This window comes from Crocodylus siamensis, chromosome 1 (assembly GCF_052110815.1).
Source record: "Crocodylus siamensis isolate JL-2025a chromosome 1, ASM5211081v1, whole genome shotgun sequence".
Taxonomy (NCBI): domain Eukaryota; kingdom Metazoa; phylum Chordata; order Crocodylia; family Crocodylidae; genus Crocodylus; species Crocodylus siamensis.
In genome coordinates, this window is record NC_143395.1 from 27,258,735 (window position 1) to 27,277,916 (window position 19,182).

The following is a 19,182-nucleotide window of genomic DNA, read 5'->3' on the forward strand; positions in this document are numbered from 1 at the left end:
ACTAGTATTAGAATATGGTTTTTGTTCAAGATAAGGTGTGATTATACGTGGAGTAAACCTGCATGTATCAGCTTTAATCTAGTTAGCCCACTTACCAGTAGCATTGGAAAGAAATGATGGTTTACTGATCTGTGCTGTATATTATCATGATTGTTGCTACATGTACTAGGTACTCTATGCACTAAAAGTGTATTTGCTTAGCTGGTTCTTTGGGTAGATGTGATATCTTTTATTAGAGCAACTGAGTAGTTGGAAAAAAATTCTTTACATGCTTTCAGGTGCAATCACCCTTCTTCAGGCATAGGAAATTCCTGCTGTTCTGAGACTCCAAGGAATGAAAGAAGCTAAAAGTGTGACTGGATGGATGTCAGTGAGAATGGAAATAGGTGGAAATTAGGAGAATAAAAAGTAGAGTAAGGAAGGGAGGGGGTAAAAATGAGGTGGGGGGGAGGGCCAAAGGTGAGTAAACGAGATTCAGGCAGGCAGGGTTCTTTGGTTAGATGTGATATCCTTTATTAGACCAATTGAGTAGTTGGGAAAAAGGTTCATAGCAAGCTTTTGGGTGCAGTCACCATCAGGCATAGGGAGTCTCTGCTGGTCTGGGACTTCAAGGAATGAGAGGAGGTCTCCTAGCTTGCATATATTAACTTCTTTGAAACAGATAATAGTTAATGTTAATTAGCCTAATTTTAATTAGTTGATTTTTGTTTGCAGTATGGAACCACACCATTGATTTGGGCTGCAAGGAAGGGTCATTTGGAATGTGTAAAGTACCTGTTGCAGATGGGAGCTGATGTTGACCAAGAAGGGGCTGTAAGTAACTTTTTTCCCATCTTAAACTGTGCCTGTGTTGTTTACAACATAAACTGACTGCAGTTTCTGTTGTAAAAATTAAACCAAGTGAACTATTGACGACAACAAAAAAAGCTAGTTTTCTATCTAGTGTATAATAATTTTGGTCTGTCTGTCCCTTTTTTCCCCCTAGAACTCTATGACTGCACTTATTGTAGCAGTAAAAGGTGGTTACACTGACTCCGTAAAGGAAATTCTGAAGAGGAACCCAAATGTGAATTTAACCGATAAAGATGGAAATACAGCTTTGATGATTGCATCGAAGGAGGGTCACACAGAAATTGTGCAGGATCTCCTTGATGCTGGAACATATGTGAACATTCCTGATAGGGTTAGTATGTGCTCCACTGGTAGCTATAACACTAGATGTGTGCATGATGCGTTACTCTGAATTACCATGTGTTGTACACCACTGTGTATAAATTCACATGTACTATATTTTTCCTTGTTTTTAGTTTTTTGTCCCAGGTGATAGATCTGTTTATGATTTTTAAATAAATTCAGTTTTTTTGTTTCCCAGCATGCTATGAGAAAAAACAAAGCAAAGAAGGTCCTTCTGGCATTGTATAAGATTACAGAAGGTTGCCAAGGAGCTGATACTTTAAGTTTGATTTTTATTCTATATTTTATTATTCCTTGAGTTCTAATTCTGGTCCTGTTGCTAATTCACTTATATTTGTGTCTCTTTTCATATCAGTAACAAGAGGACAATATGTAAGGCGTAGGCAAATTTGTTAATACTTTTGACAGAAGTTTGAAAATACAGAGCATAAGTGATAATTATTACAAATGTGTATTTGAGTATATAACTTTAAACCTATTTAATGATCCCTTCTGTCCTTGATGCTTTTGAAATAAGTTCTGTGTCCAGATTAGTTACTTTTCTTCTCTCCTTTCTGCATCTAAAATGTCCTTTTTTTTTTTGGCTTTTTGATTTAAAAGCAGATTAAAAGTACCTTCAAACCCCCAATCAATTTTCAGGGCAAGTACCTTGGGGGAAAAATACTGCTTCTGAAAGCATTTTAGTAGCTTGTAAGTTGTTTCTACCACCACTCTCTGGAATGGTGGCTAGCCTTTTCTCATTTTTGATAGTGATAGAAATTTAGCAGCTGATACCTCACAAGATGTAAAGGTTGGAAATAAACCTTATCCATAAGCATGGTTTTCTAGCTCTGGAACAAAGTACATTGGCTGCATATAAAAGCGTGTTGGTAAAATGAGTACATCAAGATGCTTAGAATCAATCTGAAGTTCAGGTAAAAATCATAATGAGTAACTTACAACCGGGAAGTTGTCTTGCTACCAATCCACTTTTCCCGTGGTTCTTGTTGTAGCCAAAGATTAAGTCATGTTGGAATTTAGCTAGAAAAACTCCAATAGAAAAAATAATAACCAGAATCCTGTGTTTATAGGTTGGGATGTCTTGGAGCTTGACAAAACGAGTTCAAGATTAACTTATTCTATTAAAAATTAAGATTTTTTTGGTTTAAATACTAAAATATCACTTATTTTGCCCTCTGATAAATACCTAACTTTTGGGGCACAACATAAATTGATTTCTTAAACCTTCTGATTGGTTCTCCCTGTTTGTTGGATACAATTACATTCAAAAAATGGTTTCTTAAGTTATTAGATTCTTGATTAGTCTAGTAACTGGCAGTATCCTCCCACAAAAAGGAAGTCCCCAACAAGGTACAATATTTATTTAATATATCTGCAGTGCTGGCAGGTTAAGCCAGGTTACCACATGGAGGGGGATTTTAAAATTGTACATAGCAAACATGAGTATTCCTTATTTAAATACTTACAACTGTTCATTAAATCCTTAAACTTAAGTCAAGATTTTCTTCTATGAGGGGAAACTCGGTGAAATTCAGACCCTTCATTGCCTTAAACAAGTGATTAATTTGACTTTTACTTTATTGATCACCTATATTTCCTCTGTGTCCATAGGCCCCTATGATGCGATTAAACAGTTAATTATGTCTTTAAAGTGTAAACCGGCCACATGTTAATGGTACAATAAAACAGGAAACCAGCTACAAAGTTACTGCACAAAATGCATACAATACCATATTTTATATAATAATTTTATAGCTGGTTTCTGTCGTGCATTAAATCAGATGCGGCTGATCAGCCGATCGTTGGCTGGCAGGGACTGCTCCAGGCTTGAGCCCTAGGCAGTCCCTACCAGCTGATGGCAGACTAAAACAGTTCTAGTTTTGAGCCTGAGGACCATCCAGATCTGACCATCAGCTTATTATTGGCCAGCTCCAGGGGACCACATGGGGTCTCAAACTGGCTACGGGGTTCTCGGAGCCAGCTGATTATCACCGATTTTCAGGTACCTGACTTTTCAGTGCAGAGAGGGATTCCAGGATCATGATGGCTGGATTAGGAGCTGATCCCCAATCCCAACAGGTGCTCCTCATTCCATGCAGCAGCCACTGCTAGTCTCGCAGCTGAAGAGGCTTGCAACGGCAGCAGCATTTCTGGAGTTGTCCTCGCTGTGAGCCTTGTCAGCAGCAGATCTTGCAGTGGAGAGAACGCCACGTCTGCAAGCATTGTTGGTGTGGGGCTTGCAGCACAGGGGATGCAACTGTGGGACTATTCTCCCCGTTGCCCCTTCTGCGAACCCCATAGTGTCCAGTATAAATCTTGCGGCTGAGAGTGCTCTCAGTGGGAGCCAATGCAGGGGGAGCCTAAGATTGTGATCCCAGGCTCCCTCTGGCACTGGCAATAAGGTGTGATGGGATCTAATGTGCGATCCCACAATTGCAGCTCATGGCAGGAGGCACGATTGTGTGGATCTAGTGTTAGATCCTATTGCACCTTTACCTGCACATGGTAGAGGGTCCTTCATGTTACCTATAGAAGTAATCCTGATTTAGTTGGAATAACTGAAATTAGAATCAGCCCTGTGTGTGTGTTACTTATTAAAAGGAAAGACAGCAAAAAAACACTGATCTGCAATGAGAGAGCTTTATTAACCTCTTGAACCATTCATAGAAAATACCATTAATAGATTTGTTCTGCATAGCTGGCTCTACTGTTTCAGTTTTTGCATATTTATTGTTGCTTGGTTCTTTCTGTGGTTGCATACATTTTGTTGGATGTAGTCCTTTTAAGTTATGCTCTTAGCCTACATTTTTGCTTACATCTTTTCCAACATTTTTGGTTTATTTTAAATGACCTCTTGTCTGTAGATACAGTTGGGGAAAAATGGATGCAAACAGCTTTGTTTACCACATCACCACAATAAAGTGATGACAGTGAACTGGAGTAAACTGCTCATAATGCTACACACACGCACACTATTTGGTTAGTGGTTACTCATATATATATATATGTATATATATAGAGTAACCAAATGTGTGTGTGTGTGTATATTTATATGTATATGTGTGCATACATACAAAGACAAACAGCATGCTTTATAAGCAGACGATGTTTTTAATTTTAATAAGTGAAAATTTACTCCTAGCTTCTAAGCATTTATATATTTTACTTCCAGAGTGGAGACACTGTGCTGATTGGTGCTGTTAGAGGCGGTCATGTTGAAATTGTGAGGGCCCTGCTTCATAAATATGCTGACATAGACATCAGAGGCCAGGTAATTATAAAAGTTTTAATCTTATCATGGGCCCTTAAATGATATGTGAAGGTGACAATACTAAACAGCTATACTGGGCCCTGAAAAACAGGACTAGAAAGTTTTACCTAAATTCTGTAATCCAGTTTATTAACAAATGTGGAAAAACTTTGCTACTGCCCTTGCAATTCTGAAGGAATAAAACTTCTAATTTACTATTTATAATTGTATTATTAACTCGCTTTTATTTAACTGATAAGCTTGTATAGCAGAAAATATTTTTAAATATATGTGATGTATTTTATCAGCATTAACTAATATGTACGTTGAATAAATGTAATCTACATTGACAAAAATTAAGTAATATATTTTGTCAATACTGTTTGACTAATCCTACTTACTACATCTGTTTTACTGTTCTCGTATCTTCTTTTTCTTTTATGTTTTTTAGTATTATCAATTAAGTTTCCATCCCTTCTTTTTTCCCTCTCTATTTGTATATTATTTTCTCCTATGTTTTCTTTCTCCTTTCTTGAAACTTCTCTCCCAAGCCGTACTACTTTTCTTATCACATCATTTTTTTCTTCTATTCATTGAATCAAACACAGTGCCCCCCACTGTAGAGTGCACGAGTTTTACAATACAAATGACTTATTAGAACACCAGATAAAAAGTGTAGTACATCAATTCTGTGACCAAGTGAAAAACCAGGCTGTCACTACTGCTGGGAAAAAAAGAGTACGTATACATGTGCTCTGGGGTGGGTCAGACATTTTAATTCAATAGGTTCCTGGAGAGCTGCTCTAATTAAAACACTGCAGCTTCATGTGTATTAACTCCCCTTGTGTGTAAAAATGGCTGTGAGATGCTTTAATTAAATCTCATTTGATGAGCTTTAGTCAAAGAGCCCTAGCTCTTTTAAACCCTCAAGGGCATATGCACATTGGCGCTGCAGCAATGCTAGAGCGTTCACGATTAATTGAGTCTGCTACAACCCATTTTCACTGGAACACATTAGAGCATATGTATAGGTGCCCAAAGACTTCTGTGTTTCCAGCTGGTGCCTTGTCATTGGAATACTGCTCTGTGGTTCTGTCTTTCAAATCAGCTTCTGGTCTCATAAATTTGGCACCGTTCAACATCCTCAGGTTCCTGGAAGGGAGAAGAAATACTCTCTTAATTTGTTCATCCAACTCAGCTAGCTGGCTGCTCTCATAAATGGGAAAGAGGAGAGGAGAAGAGCTGTGTCCTTGCTAGTCTAACTCCTTACCTGGGTCTCATTTTGGACATGGGGTGGGTGGGAGGGTCTCTCTCAAATGACCACTGTGGATCTCAGAACTGTGGGGCAAAATTGACCTCATTTTAGTCAGCTAATTTATTGCTAGTGCAGCTCACTAAGAAGGTCAGTTCTCACAGTGCTATAGGTTTTAGGAAAATGAAGACTTAATAACGTACAGGAGTAATCTGTCTGCAGATTTAGAAAGAAACACTTCACTGATTTAACCTTTCAACTTTTGTTAGCAGTTCTTCTAGCCAGATTCTGAGGTAGGTCATTATATTCCACTTCCCAAAGCCAGTGGAGGGTTCATTGAGGAGCAGTAGTCCCTTCTTCCTTTTGTTAACTGTGGTGTTATTTTACTGTCGGATTTATAAATTGACATCATCCTATGTACAATTTGTGGATTCTGTGAGATAAAAAGTGCTGTTAAAATCTAATATATTGCATCACATTTGTTTTCAAGGATAATAAAACTGCTTTATATTGGGCAGTTGAAAAAGGAAATGCCACAATGGTGAGAGATATTTTGCAGTGCAATCCTGATACAGAAATGTGCACAAAGGTAAAGAGTTAGAATTCTAATCGTAGCTATACCAACGTTTATTATTCCAAGTCTGTTTTCCCATTTCTTCTAACTGGGTTTAATACTATAATATCACGTTTGATATTCTGTTAAAAATAGAGACAATATGTTTGTTTTATTAGTTAATTTCAGCTTTGTCTTTCTATGCTAAATGATCATAGCATGTATATGTACTATATATGTATGCTTGTATAGTCATCCCTTTGCTGGTAGACACCACACTGCTGAGCAAGAACAACTCAGCAGGGTATCTGCCTCTGAGTAAGTATGTCTCCCTTCCCTCCCTTGCTGGAGATTGCCAGGACTACTGAAGGAAGGGGACTGTGGTGGGAAGGAAAGAGAGACAGTACCAATCCCTGAATTTTAACTAATAGCCAGAAGAATAAATGGTATTGTACACTATTCATTCATACCATGCCTACATAGCAATGGTTTATCTTTATCCCACAATATCTCGTATACTTGCTACATTGCAAAATGCAAAAAGGTGCTTTTTTCATAGTGCCTGTGGAAAGGATTTTTTATAATGAATACATTTAATCAGTTTGTTTCTGAATTATGAATGTCAGGAGAAATAATGAAGCCATATTTTTATGTAGTGGCACTTCCTATGAAAGTGCTCCCTTTAACAATAAAAGAATTAACTAAAATAGTACAAGTTATGATCGGTCTGGGAATGGCATATAATGTTTTTTTTATATTTTATGACATATGGTGTAAAAGATTCTTTTTGGGTTTTCTTCATTCCCCACCCCCTGCTTTTAGGATGGAGAAACACCACTTATAAAGGCAACAAAGATGAGAAATATTGAAATAGTAGAGCTTTTGCTGGATAAAGGAGCTAAGGTTTCTGCTATAGACAAGGTAAAGAAAGTTTGATATTTAACTTTATTTTTTCTTACCAAATTCCCTATATCTATATCCCATCTATAGGGAAGACATTTTTTCTGCCCTTGGGTACATACTTTGGCTGCTATTTCACTGTCCTCTGAAGGGTTAAAGATGGAATATTAGGTGGGATACACTTAGTGCTCTTTGGTACTGAGAATTTCTCAGCTGCCTGGTTGGGATGTTTTTAGTTTCATAGTTGTTAGGGGCTGGAAGAGACCTTACAGAACATTGGGTCCAGTCCCTCTGCACATGAGCAGTCTTGCTCAGTTGCTTAGGATAAAGTTGATCATTAGGCCTGGAATGTAGATTAGTATGGCTATATGGTTTGTTTACATTTGTCCTGACATGGTCATATATTAACAAATTTCCTGCTCCAGCTGGGATCCAGTTTGTTAGAGGTCCCTTAGGTCTGTTCTACAGTCTTGTGCTGTTAGTAATTTTCAAGGCTTTGGGTTTTTTTTATTTGTAATGCTTCAGACTTCTGAAATTAATATACATTGAAATTAATACATCCTGGTTGTCCAGGAATATGGATGGTACAGTCTAGTACTATATTCATAGTTTTTTTTCATAAATGTGAAGTGAATTATCAGTGCTTTGTTCAGTCAGATCACCCACACTTTTACTTTTCATTTTGACCTCTTGCTTTTCTCTTGTCCTTCCCCTCACAATACACACATGCTGTAGTATCTCATGTCTTGGGGTGGAGGTGGGAATTGGAACATACTTGCCTGTCTAACTGCTGTGTTTTTTCACTTTTTCTTTCTAGACTCATTAAATGTGCTATCTGTAATTAATATATGGGGTCACTTTTTCAGCTCCATCCTCAATCCTCTCCAATTCATGTTATATACATCTTGCCATGCAGTCCGCATTGATGTATTCCTAGCCATGTTTCATCAGAAGTTTTCTCTCGCCATCCTTCTTGATTTACTAGCTGCTTTTGTTCCAATTAGCTGATTCTTTGGGAAATTTTGTCCTCTGGTTTCTGTGACTCTTTTGTTCTCCTCTCTTACCTAATTGGTCCTTCTGTATGTTCTTCTATATCTCTTCTTCATCTCCCTCCAACTTTCTCTGATTCTGTTTTTTGGTGGTTTTTTCTTCTTCCTCTGAGTAATCTTATCCATAAATTTTTCTTTATTCTGATGACTCGTAGCCAGTCCAAGTTCTTCTGCCCAAACTAATCTCAGTTTGTCTCTGCAGTTTCTCTATGGATGCCTCTCTATTACCTTAAGAGAAACATAGTTAAAATAGAGTTCTTAATGTTCCCACTCCACTTCAGACAGAATCCTGTTTCATTCAGGCTTTGTTTAAATCTTCCAGCTTCTTTTTAGAATTTTTTAGATATGGCCTTTCCCAGTTATATGCATAGCTCAAACTCTTGTCCAGGCTCTTATGCCTTGTTTCAGTTACTGCTACATACCCTTCTTTGGCCTTGACAAATCCAAAGTTGACCAGCACTCATCATTCAGAGCACTGCAGTGAAGATCATCTTCCTAGTTGGTTGGTTTTGTGTGTCATTTTTCTCCTTGTACCCTTCTGCTTACTCTGCTTTTTCTGTGGCAGAGTTGTGCTGCTAGTTAAATTTGCTAAATTGCAGCTCATGGGGTGTGGCTGCCAGAGCTACTTCACTGACACAGCTCTACTGCTGCTTGCTTCCCATGCCACCATGGAATTTGGGCTTTTTTTGTCACCATCAGCAATTAAAATTGGTAGCAAAAGAAAAGTGTGGGGAGAGCAGTGGTCACATTTAGACCTTGGGTTCTGGAGCTGCACCAGTGTGTTGGCCTAGCAGCCACTCAGTGGTGGTAGGTCACCCAGCCTGCAAGAAGCCCTTGGAGCCAAATGACTGGATGCTCCTGCTCTATGGCACCAAGTCACTTGTCTTCACACCCAGGACCTTTCATGAATTAACTTTCACTGACGGTGGGAGTCAGCATCTCAGTCAGTCCACGATGTCAGCTTTCATTGTCCACTAATGTTAAATATGTGAATTAGGACCTTTTCTCTTTTCCCCCATGCTTTTCCTTGTGCTTGGTAGATGTTGCCCTTAAAAAATTCACAAAGCTACTTCAATGTTCTTCTGTAAATCTTTCCTCAGAGGAAGAGACTATATCTGTTTTTAAAGGGTCTGAAGTTACTGATAAAGAGGTTCTGGTTTCACAAAGTTCAAAATTAAGATATACATTCTATAAGGTAGAAGAATGCCATTAAAATAACCCTTATGCCTTGCCTGCTTTTCTGCCTTTTTGATTGGTTGTGGGGCATATAGAAAAAGGAATTTGTCGTTAAGTTTTTTTAAAAACTTATTTTGTTTAAGCGAGCTACACGATATTTTGGAATGTATTACATTCAACAGTTTTTAAACTTGATTTAATTCCAGAAAGGAGATACTCCGCTTCACATTGCCATTCGGGGAAGGAGCCGTAAACTTGCAGAGCTCCTTTTAAGAAATCCCAAAGATGGCAGACTGCTTTACCGGCCCAACAAAGCTGGGGAGACACCTTACAATATTGACTGTAGCCACCAGAAAAGCATTTTAACTCAGATATTTGGAGCCAGTAAGTGCCAGCATTTATCTTTCCTTTTTCTTAGAAATAACAACCTTCTGTTCAGGGTGACTTGATCAGATACAGAAACAGAAAAACAGTTAACATAACTGAAAGTAAATAGTAAATGAGAACTTAAGTTGCATTGCATGATCTGTTTTTAGGAAATAAATAAGGTGTGTGTGAAGAATCTTCCAGGACTGTTTCCTTTTCTCCCGTTTTATGTTTAGGTTTGAAGATAGTTTAAAGATGTGGGGATGGCATTTCCATTAATCCAAGTCCTAATGCTGGTAGAACAGCTTGTGGTTTGGTTTTGTTTTTTTTTGTCTAAGAGGCTAATCTTTTATAATTCCTTTGTATTTGTGGGTTTGGCTATATTTAGTTCCAGTTTTGTGAAGAATGAATATGCTTTAATTTACTGTGACTTCTGAGATACTGAAGCCAATTACAGTGAGTTGGATTTATAGTGAATTGGCACTTACGTGACTAATGAGCTATCTCCCATGTTTTTAATGTATAACATACACATTTATGCTTTGCAATCCCATCAAGCAAGACTGTATTAATGATTTTTATTCAATAATTTTCACTGAATTATTTTTCAGTTTACAAGTGAATTTGTCATTACATATATAACTCTATGTAATGTACAGTATGAGAAAAATATTCTGTAATGCTGTATTTTGTTACAGGACACTTATCTCCTACTGAATCTGATGGTGACATGTTGGGTTATGACCTCTACAGTAGTGCGTTGGCTGATATTCTTAGTGAACCAACCATGCAACCACCTATTTGTGTAGGACTCTATGCTCAGTGGGGAAGTGGGAAATCTTTCCTGCTCAAAAAACTGGAAGGTAAGTTTTCTTGTAAATTTAGGCAGATATTCTGTAAAATGTAGGGATTTATAATATGTAGGCTTGGCAGGATTTGATTTTTATCAGTAGACATAGATTCTACCTGACACTTGCAGACTGATAGAAAAATATTTCTATCAGTAATCATTGAAATTTCCATCCTGGATTATAATTTTTTAATGTAAGTAAGGAAATTTGGGGCAGGAGGCCTTGTGTACACATACAGTAGCTGCTGTAGGAACTGTGGGTTGTGCCAGTTAAGGCTGTGCTGGGAATGGGGTTTCATAGTTTCTAGGATCGGAAGGGACCTGAGTAGATCATCTAGTCAGACCCCCTGCCGTGGCAAGAAAAAGTACTGGGGTCAGATGACCCCAGCAAGATGTACATCTAGCCTCCTCTTAAAGACCCCCAGGGTAGGAGCCAGCACCACTTCTTTTGGAGGTTGGTTCCAGATCCTAGCCGTCCTGACCGTGAAGTAGCGCCTCCTGATATCTAGCCTAAATCTACCCTCTGTCAGGTTGTGACTATTATTCCTGGTCACACCTGGCAGTGCTTGGGGGAACAGGGACTCCCCCAATGCCTGCTGATCCCCCCCTGACTAGTTTGTAACAGGCCACTAGATCCTCCCTCAGCCTTCTCTTGTGGAGGCTGAACAGGTTCAGGTCCTGTAGCCCCTCCTCATGGGGCCTGCCCTGCTGCCCCCTGATCATGTGAGTGGCCCTCCTCTGGACCCTCTCCATGTTGTCCACATTCCTCTTGAAGTGCGGCTCCCGGAACTGGACACAGTACTCCGGCTGCGGCCTGACCAGGGCCGCATAGAGGGGGAGGATCACCTCCTTGGACCTGATTGAGATGCATCTGTGGATTCATGACCAGGTGCAGTTGGCCTTCCTGACTGCATCCCCACACTGCCAGCCCATGTTCATCTTGGCATCAATGATGACTCCAATATCCTTTTCTGTCTCTGCACTGACAAGAAGGGAGTTCCCCAGCCTGTAGGTATGGTGCCGGTTGTTCCTCCCCAGGCGCAGCACCTTGCACTTGTCAGTGTTGAATACTATCCTATTCTCATCCGACCCCCCCTGTAATCTGTCTAGGTTTGATTGCAGCCTATTCCTCCCTTCTAGCGTGCCCACATTGCCCCACATCTTAGTGTCATCAGCAAATTTGAACAGGGTGCTATTTACCCCCTTATCCAAGTCACTGATGAAGATGTTGAACAGTATGGGCCTGAGGACTGAGCCCTGGGGGACCCCACTGCCCACATCCCTCCAAGTCGAAAAAGACCCATCCAGCACCACTCTCTGGGTGTGGCCCTCCAGCCAGTTGGTGATCCATTTGACTGTGTGGGTGTCAGCGCCATAGTCTCCCAGTTTCTTAATGAGAACGGGTTGAGAGACAGTGTCAAAGGCCTTCTGAAAGTCCAGGAAGACTATGTCCACTGCTACCCCTGCATTTAAGGATTTGGTGATCTGGTCATAGAAGGCCACCAGGTTAATGAACCCGTGTTGGTTGCCACTAAGCATAATCTCCCCTGCTGGTCCCTCGTGGACATTCGCCAGAATAATTTTCTCAAACAGCTTGCCCAGGATTGAGTTAAGACTAACTGGCCTATAGTTTCCCGGATCCTCCTGCCTCCCCTTTTTGAAGATGGGAACCACACTGGCCCTCTTCCAGTCCTCTGGCACCACACCAGAGCACCATGAGCACTCGTAAAGTTGTGCCAGGGGTCCCGCAATGACCTCAGCCAATTCCCTTAGTACTGTAGGGTGGAGATTGTCCAGACCAGCTGATTTGGATACATCTAGTCTCTCCAGAAGTTCCCTAATTAGTTCCTTACTGACCCTTGGCCTAGGTGCACCTCCCCTGGGATTTAAGGGGGGCTCATGGGGGGTGGGGGTGGCTGTTCCAGTCCCTGCTCAGGAAAATGGAGGCAAAGAAATCGTTAAATATGTTGGCTTTGTTGTCTGGAGTGATGACCAAATTTCCTAGTGTGTCCTGCAGGGGCCCCACATTACCTCGAACCTTCTTTTTGCCCCCTGTGTATTTAAAAAAGGACTTCTTGTTGTCCTTGATCCGGGAAGCTAGTCCCAGTTCCATCTCCGCCTTTGCCTTCTTGACTGCCCCCTTGCATCCCCGAGCAACCACAGAATAATCCTCCCTGGTGATGGCCCTTCTTTTCCATTGGGTATGCGCCTCCCTTTTAGCTAGGAGACATTCCCGGATGCTTTTGGTGAGCCACGGAGGCTTTTGTGCCCTCATGCCCCCTTTGATCCATGTTGGGGTTACCTCCCTTTGAGCTTGGAGGATTGTCTCCTTAAGGAGTGACCACTCTTCTTGGACACTTGGCTTCCCTCCCGTCTGAGACCTTAGTGCTTCCCTGACTATTCTCCTTAGCTCATTGAAGTCCGTCCTCCTGAAATCTAGGGCTGCTGCCTTGCTGTAGGCCTTTGCCACCTTGCACTGGATGGTGAATTCCAGCAGGCAATGCTCACTGTTGCTCCAGGTTGAAAGAGCAGGGCTGATAGTAGTGGGGAGCCTGGTGCAACCAGCTGCTTGCTCCGCCCAGGTCCTAGCCAGAACAGGGGCCAAAAACCCTCCAAGTCCAGCATGGCTTGTGCAGGAGTTTTTATATATGTACATATATATACATATTTATGTATGTATAAATATGTACAAAGAAATTATATCTAATCAGGTTTAAAATCTTAGTTATTTGTTAGTCTTCAAGGCTTTCTGCAGTAGTGAGTCAACCTGCAAAGGTTTGGTACTTTGAAAGAATTTTACTTCCTTAATTTTGAATTTGATTTAAATATTAGATCCTTTCACTCTGTGTGTTATAGAATAATGGTTTTCTTTATAGTATTGTTTGTTTGACCTGTCTTTATTTAGTTTGGAAAGATGAAATGAAATCTTAATGTTTTTGGGGGACACACAAGAACTGAACCATTACCAAATGTCACTGATTGGGAACCAGTTCACAATTGAGAAAGAGGTGTTGTGGCACCATGTAAGGGAGGGCATATGATGAGGGGGCGCAGTTGAGTAAGGACTGACAAGAAAGATAGGGTTTTTTTGTACAAATAGTGCAAGGGAGCTTGTTAATTTAAAAAGTGTGAACAAAAGATAAAAAAGAGGGTTTGGAGATAGAGGGGTGTTATGTACCAGAGTGGCCAGTTGCAGTAGAGGAGGTGTTGAGGAATGCCTGGAGGACCAACCAGGCTCATGGAATACTTTACGTCTATACATAACACTGTCAACTTGATCAAAAGAGTACTTGATTTTTTCCAGTTTATCCTTCAACAGGTTCATCAGGCTTGTAGAGTATATCTGTCTACTTCAGGTTTAAGTGTTACATTTGTTCATATCCTAAGTCAGGCCTGGCCAGCTTCTAAGCAGCCAAGGGGCCACACTGCCGAAAGCGCAGAGGAGTGGGGCTGCATACTGTGCAGGCTGGACCAGCAGGGGGCACAGACCTCTGGCTACACACCACATGGGCACCTCCAGCTGCAGCATGTAGCGGTGTAGCTCCCTCCTCCCCCCCTTGCCTTTCCTTACTGCACTACATTCCCATGAACCCCCTTCTGCACTCTGTGCCCACATGGTCCTAGAATCATCCTCAACTTCTACCACACTACTGGGTGCAGAAAATGGAAGCCAGGAGAGGGAGGGGAAAGCAGCACCTGGTGGCCAGTTGGACAGCTCTGCTTTAAGGGTACAGACAGAAGTGCAGCTCCCAGCTGGAACTCAGAAGGATTTCTGCAAACCGCTCTGACTTACTGCATTGTCCCAGACCAAACAGAAGTTTACTGTTGGTTCGGGGATAAATTGTCACTACTGTCTGCACTCGGAGTCTTCTTGGATTTCCTTACCATATGCTGGGCTTCCTTATGTAAGCTGTCAGTCTAGAGATGACAACAAAACTGAAAGCACTGTTTGAGTAAAGGCCACTAATTCACATTTCCCATTCAAATACATGTATAATTTGTAGCGATCTACTTAAGTTGCAGTGAGGCAAAGGGTTTTTCACATGCTCAGTGCCAGTTTCACAGTAGCCCTGCCCCTTGGCACTGATTGGTGACAAGGCTTCAGTGAGGGGAAGAGGGATGAAAGGACAGATGCCATCTTGTCTACTGTGCTTCATGCTACATCCTTTCTCCCATTTTATGTGCCTTCCCATCCTGACAGCGAGGACCACTGGCTCCCACTGGGAAGCCGGCATTTTATTTTTATTCAATTTTGTGTTTATTTTGTGGATTTTGTGGACAATCTTGAATTTTTGCAGCTCTGCCAAATCCACAAAACTGCAAATTAAGTCCCTAAAAATTTGTGTGACATTCGGTGTGTAAAGCAAGTAGACAACCTATGTAAGTGTTTCACTGCTGCTTCTCATTGAGATTTTCAGATTGAATTCTTAACTATCTTCTGAAATTCTTTAATATATCTCATAAAAAGTTTAAATACTATATTCCAAGATACATTACTGTAACATAATTTAATTATTCTGTTACCTAACCACTGAATCTCGCATAATTTTTCTTGCAATTTCTAGATGTCTGATCACTTATTAATTCACAATAACGACATCCATTCACTTGATTCCCTCATTCATAATCAAAGCATTGGACAATGTTGGCTGAAATAGCTATTCCTTTTTAAGAGAACTCTATTCTCCATCTTTGCTGTGTTCCTTAGTCACTTTCTAGATCATGACCTTAGCACCTCTTGCTAAATACATTTTGAAGGAATTCTTGTTTAAATGAAACTGAATTGAACAACAGACATAAATACTTAACTCTTTACATCAGTGGTGCTCAACCTTTTTCCTCCAAGTGTTATTTTGAATTACCAATTTATCAAATCAAGAGCAGGACTTTATAAAGGGGAATAAGGCAAAATGCCACGTTTTTTGATTACATTAATTAAATTAATTAAACATAGAGGTCCAGACACACCACTCATACAGACGCACACAAATCATCCTACACATCATTACAGTCAGACATATGCAAACACAAAACAACTTTTCCATTCAAGTATTATAGTTACCAGCAGCAGTTGTTCAATAGGAGTATCGGGTGTCTGATCCAGGTCTATTGAGAGAAGATGCAGATAGCAGGCTGGATTGGTGTGAACAGATGTGTGTGTGCTCTGAAGAACGCAGCAGTTGAGAGAGACTCACTCAACCCGGTATATTCCAGAGTCGTCTTTTATGAGGATTGGCATCCTTTGTTTTGCATTTTGGGGTTTTTCCATACCCAATTTCTGTTTTTGCAGTTGTTTCTCATCCATGTTCTGCTTATCTCAGCCCGAGGTCAGTTTGGTTGTAAAAGTTGGTATCTCAGCTTTGGAGTGTCCTTGCTGCCCATCTGGCAGGATGTGTGCATTTCTCCTTCTCGTTATCTCCCTCGTGCCCTAGGCCTCAAAGGGATTCTTCAGCCATCATTAATTAGTTTACTGACTGGTAACTAACACATTTGGTGCCTTGTTGCTTACAAACGTAGTTAAATCTTCTTTTCCTGTCTCTCTGCCATTCTCTCACCATCCATCCTTCCTTTCACATGCGCTCATACATAAAGGGCATGCAGAGTTCATTCACTTATGTCAAGCAAAAGAATAGAAAATGGAGATTTCAGGTTACTTACAGGACAAGACTAACATGGTTACAGTTTGCTACTATTACACTCTATGTTAACATCAGCTGCGTTAATTCAGTTCATGCTACATCTGGGCCAGATGGGCTATGCTTGATCTGTCTGCAAGCTGGATGGTGGTTCTGATACATTGCCTGGGCCCAGTGCGGCGGCCACTATCTGTCCTTGTGGTGGGCGGATGGGCAGCCTGGCATGAGCCTGGCCCATCAAGGGGGCAAGGGGGCTTCACTTGCCCGCTCTGTGGGGTGAGGGACATGACCTGGCCTCTGGGCGGGGGGTGGGGAAGGGGGAAGGGACCTTAACCCAGTCCCCCAGGGAAAAGGGAGCATGGCTCAGCTCCATATGGGAAGGGGGGGGTGGCCCACCCATGTGTGTGTGGGGGTCTAGCCCAGCCTTGCTGTTGGGGTTGGTGGGGGGAGCTTAGTGTGGCCCTGCCAGGGAAGGAGGTAAAGCATGGCTTCCACCAGGTTTATGGGACTTGGGTATTTGCCATGGGGGAGAGTGGCTGCAATGGCTCTGCAGCCCTCATTTAGCCTGTGGGCTGGAGGTTGAGCACCTCGCTTTACATGATTTTATACTGTGGTAGATATTACCAGGGTGATAACACAATTTCCTAGATAGGAGTGAGATTAATTTTTTTTGTTATAATGCTATGAATATATGTTGAAGGAGATTTGCTTTGCTTATGGCATGGTTTTGGCAGATAGGAAACTTTCTGTCCATTTTGGTCAGAAAATCTGTAAGACTCATTTGTGTTTAGACATTATTATAACTAGAATGACTTTAGGTTTGTTTGGATGGAGTCTTAATTTTTGGCACCAGAGTTTAGAAGGTTCAGGGTACAATGATGATTGTTATTGTGAGCAGTCGGCATGGCAGGAAATGCTTGGGTAATTTGTACATAAACATTATAGTAGTTTTTTGTTGTTTTTTTTAAAGATAGCTGTTTTTTCTGACTTCTAAAGTTTAGCAAACTTAACTTGTATTATTTCTCTACATGCTTTTTTCTTTTCTAGATGAAATGAAAACTTTTGCAGGACAGCAGATTGAACCTCTGTTCCAGTTCTCTTGGCTTATTGTATTCCTTACACTCATGGTCTGTGGAGGTCTGGGTTTATTGCTTGCTTTCACAGTGGACACCAAGCTTGGAATAGCAGTGGCACTGAGTTTGTTAGCAGTTCTGTATATATTTTTTGGTAAGTCATTTACTTGTCTCTCTTTAGAATTCTTTTTACTCTCTTTTTATAAGTAAATTCTGTACTTCAGAAAACTGAAGAATCTCTGTAATACAAAGTTAAACCTGAAGTTCCGTTTTGAATTGTTTTGGATGAGGTAATAAAAATCAAAAGGAATAAGCATAGAAAAGACAGAAAATAACACATTTAACTTTAGTAGCGTGGATCTAAACAATAACTAAAAAAAATCATTAAATCAGCTCCCATAATTTATATTTATTTCCGTTTGATTCTGAGTTTAAAAAAATGTGCTAAAATGTATATATCAATAATTTAATAATAAAATAGTAGTAAAATGTTACTGCTGTCCTGTACACTATAAACCCAGAATTTTTTACAAAAAGCCAATGTAACGTCAAAAAGCCCAAATACTTGAAGGTTATTTGAATGATTTGTGTGTTTCTGCCCTTTACGCTTTAATTCTACCTTGTAACGATGCCATGACAAAGGAAAGTATCTAATTAGATTTGAACAGCTTGATATGTTGTTATGACATACAGTTCAATAATCACAGTTACATTTAAGGTTGCATCTATGAAGCAGGAAGAAGCAGCCCTCATGTACTGGTGAATCTGATCCCTAACTTGTTATCATGAAACCATGCAACTTTTCAGTTGAGGCTCATCCAGTCTGTAAAATCTGTGAATGAGAATTGTTCTGTGAGTTCTAATAGAACAATCATGGATGCATCCTCTAACATCTTTGTTGGATACCAGGGAAGACATCAGGGATAAGTGACTTTAGACATAACTTATTCATATATTTACCCTCTAAAGCAGGGGTAGACAACTTTTTTTGGCTGTGGGCTGGAATGATCCATCCTGGGTCAGAAATCACCAGAAGGGCACTGCCAGCAATCATCCCCAAGTGGCACGGAGAGAGCACCTTCAGCCAAAGCCTTCTGCTGCTAAATCCCCGCACACCCAGGCTGGATCCAGTGACCACACCGCCTGCTCTTAAAGCATGTTCTGCTTGCCACTGTCAGAGACAGGATACTGGGTTGATGGACCCCTGGTCTGACCAATTATGACGCTTACGTTCTTATGAAAACTCTTGACATGATGAGTCAGTATTACTTTACTAATTCATATCAGCTAATTAAATTACAACTTGCATGTTCCCTAGAAAGGAAGGGTGCTAAATTAGCAGTTATGCCAGATATCATGAATGGTATATTTCTGAGTTACCTGAATTGCTGTTCTGGACATACTAGTCTAGAATCTTAACAGTTGGGTACAATTTAATAATAACACTATTATAACCCAGCTTCCTTAAATGTAGACTGCACAGATTTTAAATATTTTTATCTGTGTGAAAAGTCTCTCTCAGTAACTGCACTTACTGTGAAGACAAACGTGGTTTAGAACCTGTTTTTAACACATTTCCCATATCTACCTGAATTCAAGACTACTTTAAATTTAAGAATCTCCCCAATGATTAGATTCTACACATGGACAATTATATATTGTAATTATATAGCAAAGTTACAATTTTCTGTGTGTAGAATTAATTATTGGGGGGTTGCCTTAAATTTGCCCCCTGCCATTTACCTTTTTGGGTGACTCTGGCTCTGGAGCAGTCGTATTGATTTTTAAATAATGTTTTCTGCTCAGGTTTACCTTCCAGTAGGTCCTCTGTTTACATGATGGCAAGACTGGGGTGATCATGGTCTGGGGAAGGCATGGGGAGC

At 40.5% G+C, this 19,182-nt stretch overlaps 1 protein-coding gene across 3 annotated transcripts in view; it reads left to right on the forward strand.

Moving 5' to 3' along the window:
• The window catches only part of KIDINS220 (kinase D interacting substrate 220), a 136,800-nt gene that overhangs the window by 34,120 nt on the left and 83,498 nt on the right, over nt 1-19,182 (forward strand). For all 3 annotated transcript variants that reach the window (XM_090032487.1, XM_090032498.1, XM_090032504.1), the window contains exons 7-14: nt 715-813; nt 986-1,183; nt 4,367-4,465; nt 6,187-6,285; nt 7,072-7,170; nt 9,581-9,758; nt 10,439-10,603; nt 17,274-17,453. In XM_090032487.1, the coding sequence (XP_089888613.1) occupies nt 715-813; nt 986-1,183; nt 4,367-4,465; nt 6,187-6,285; nt 7,072-7,170; nt 9,581-9,758; nt 10,439-10,603; nt 17,274-17,453 (1,117 nt within the window). The remainder of the gene's footprint in view (nt 1-714; nt 814-985; nt 1,184-4,366; nt 4,466-6,186; nt 6,286-7,071; nt 7,171-9,580; nt 9,759-10,438; nt 10,604-17,273; nt 17,454-19,182) is intronic.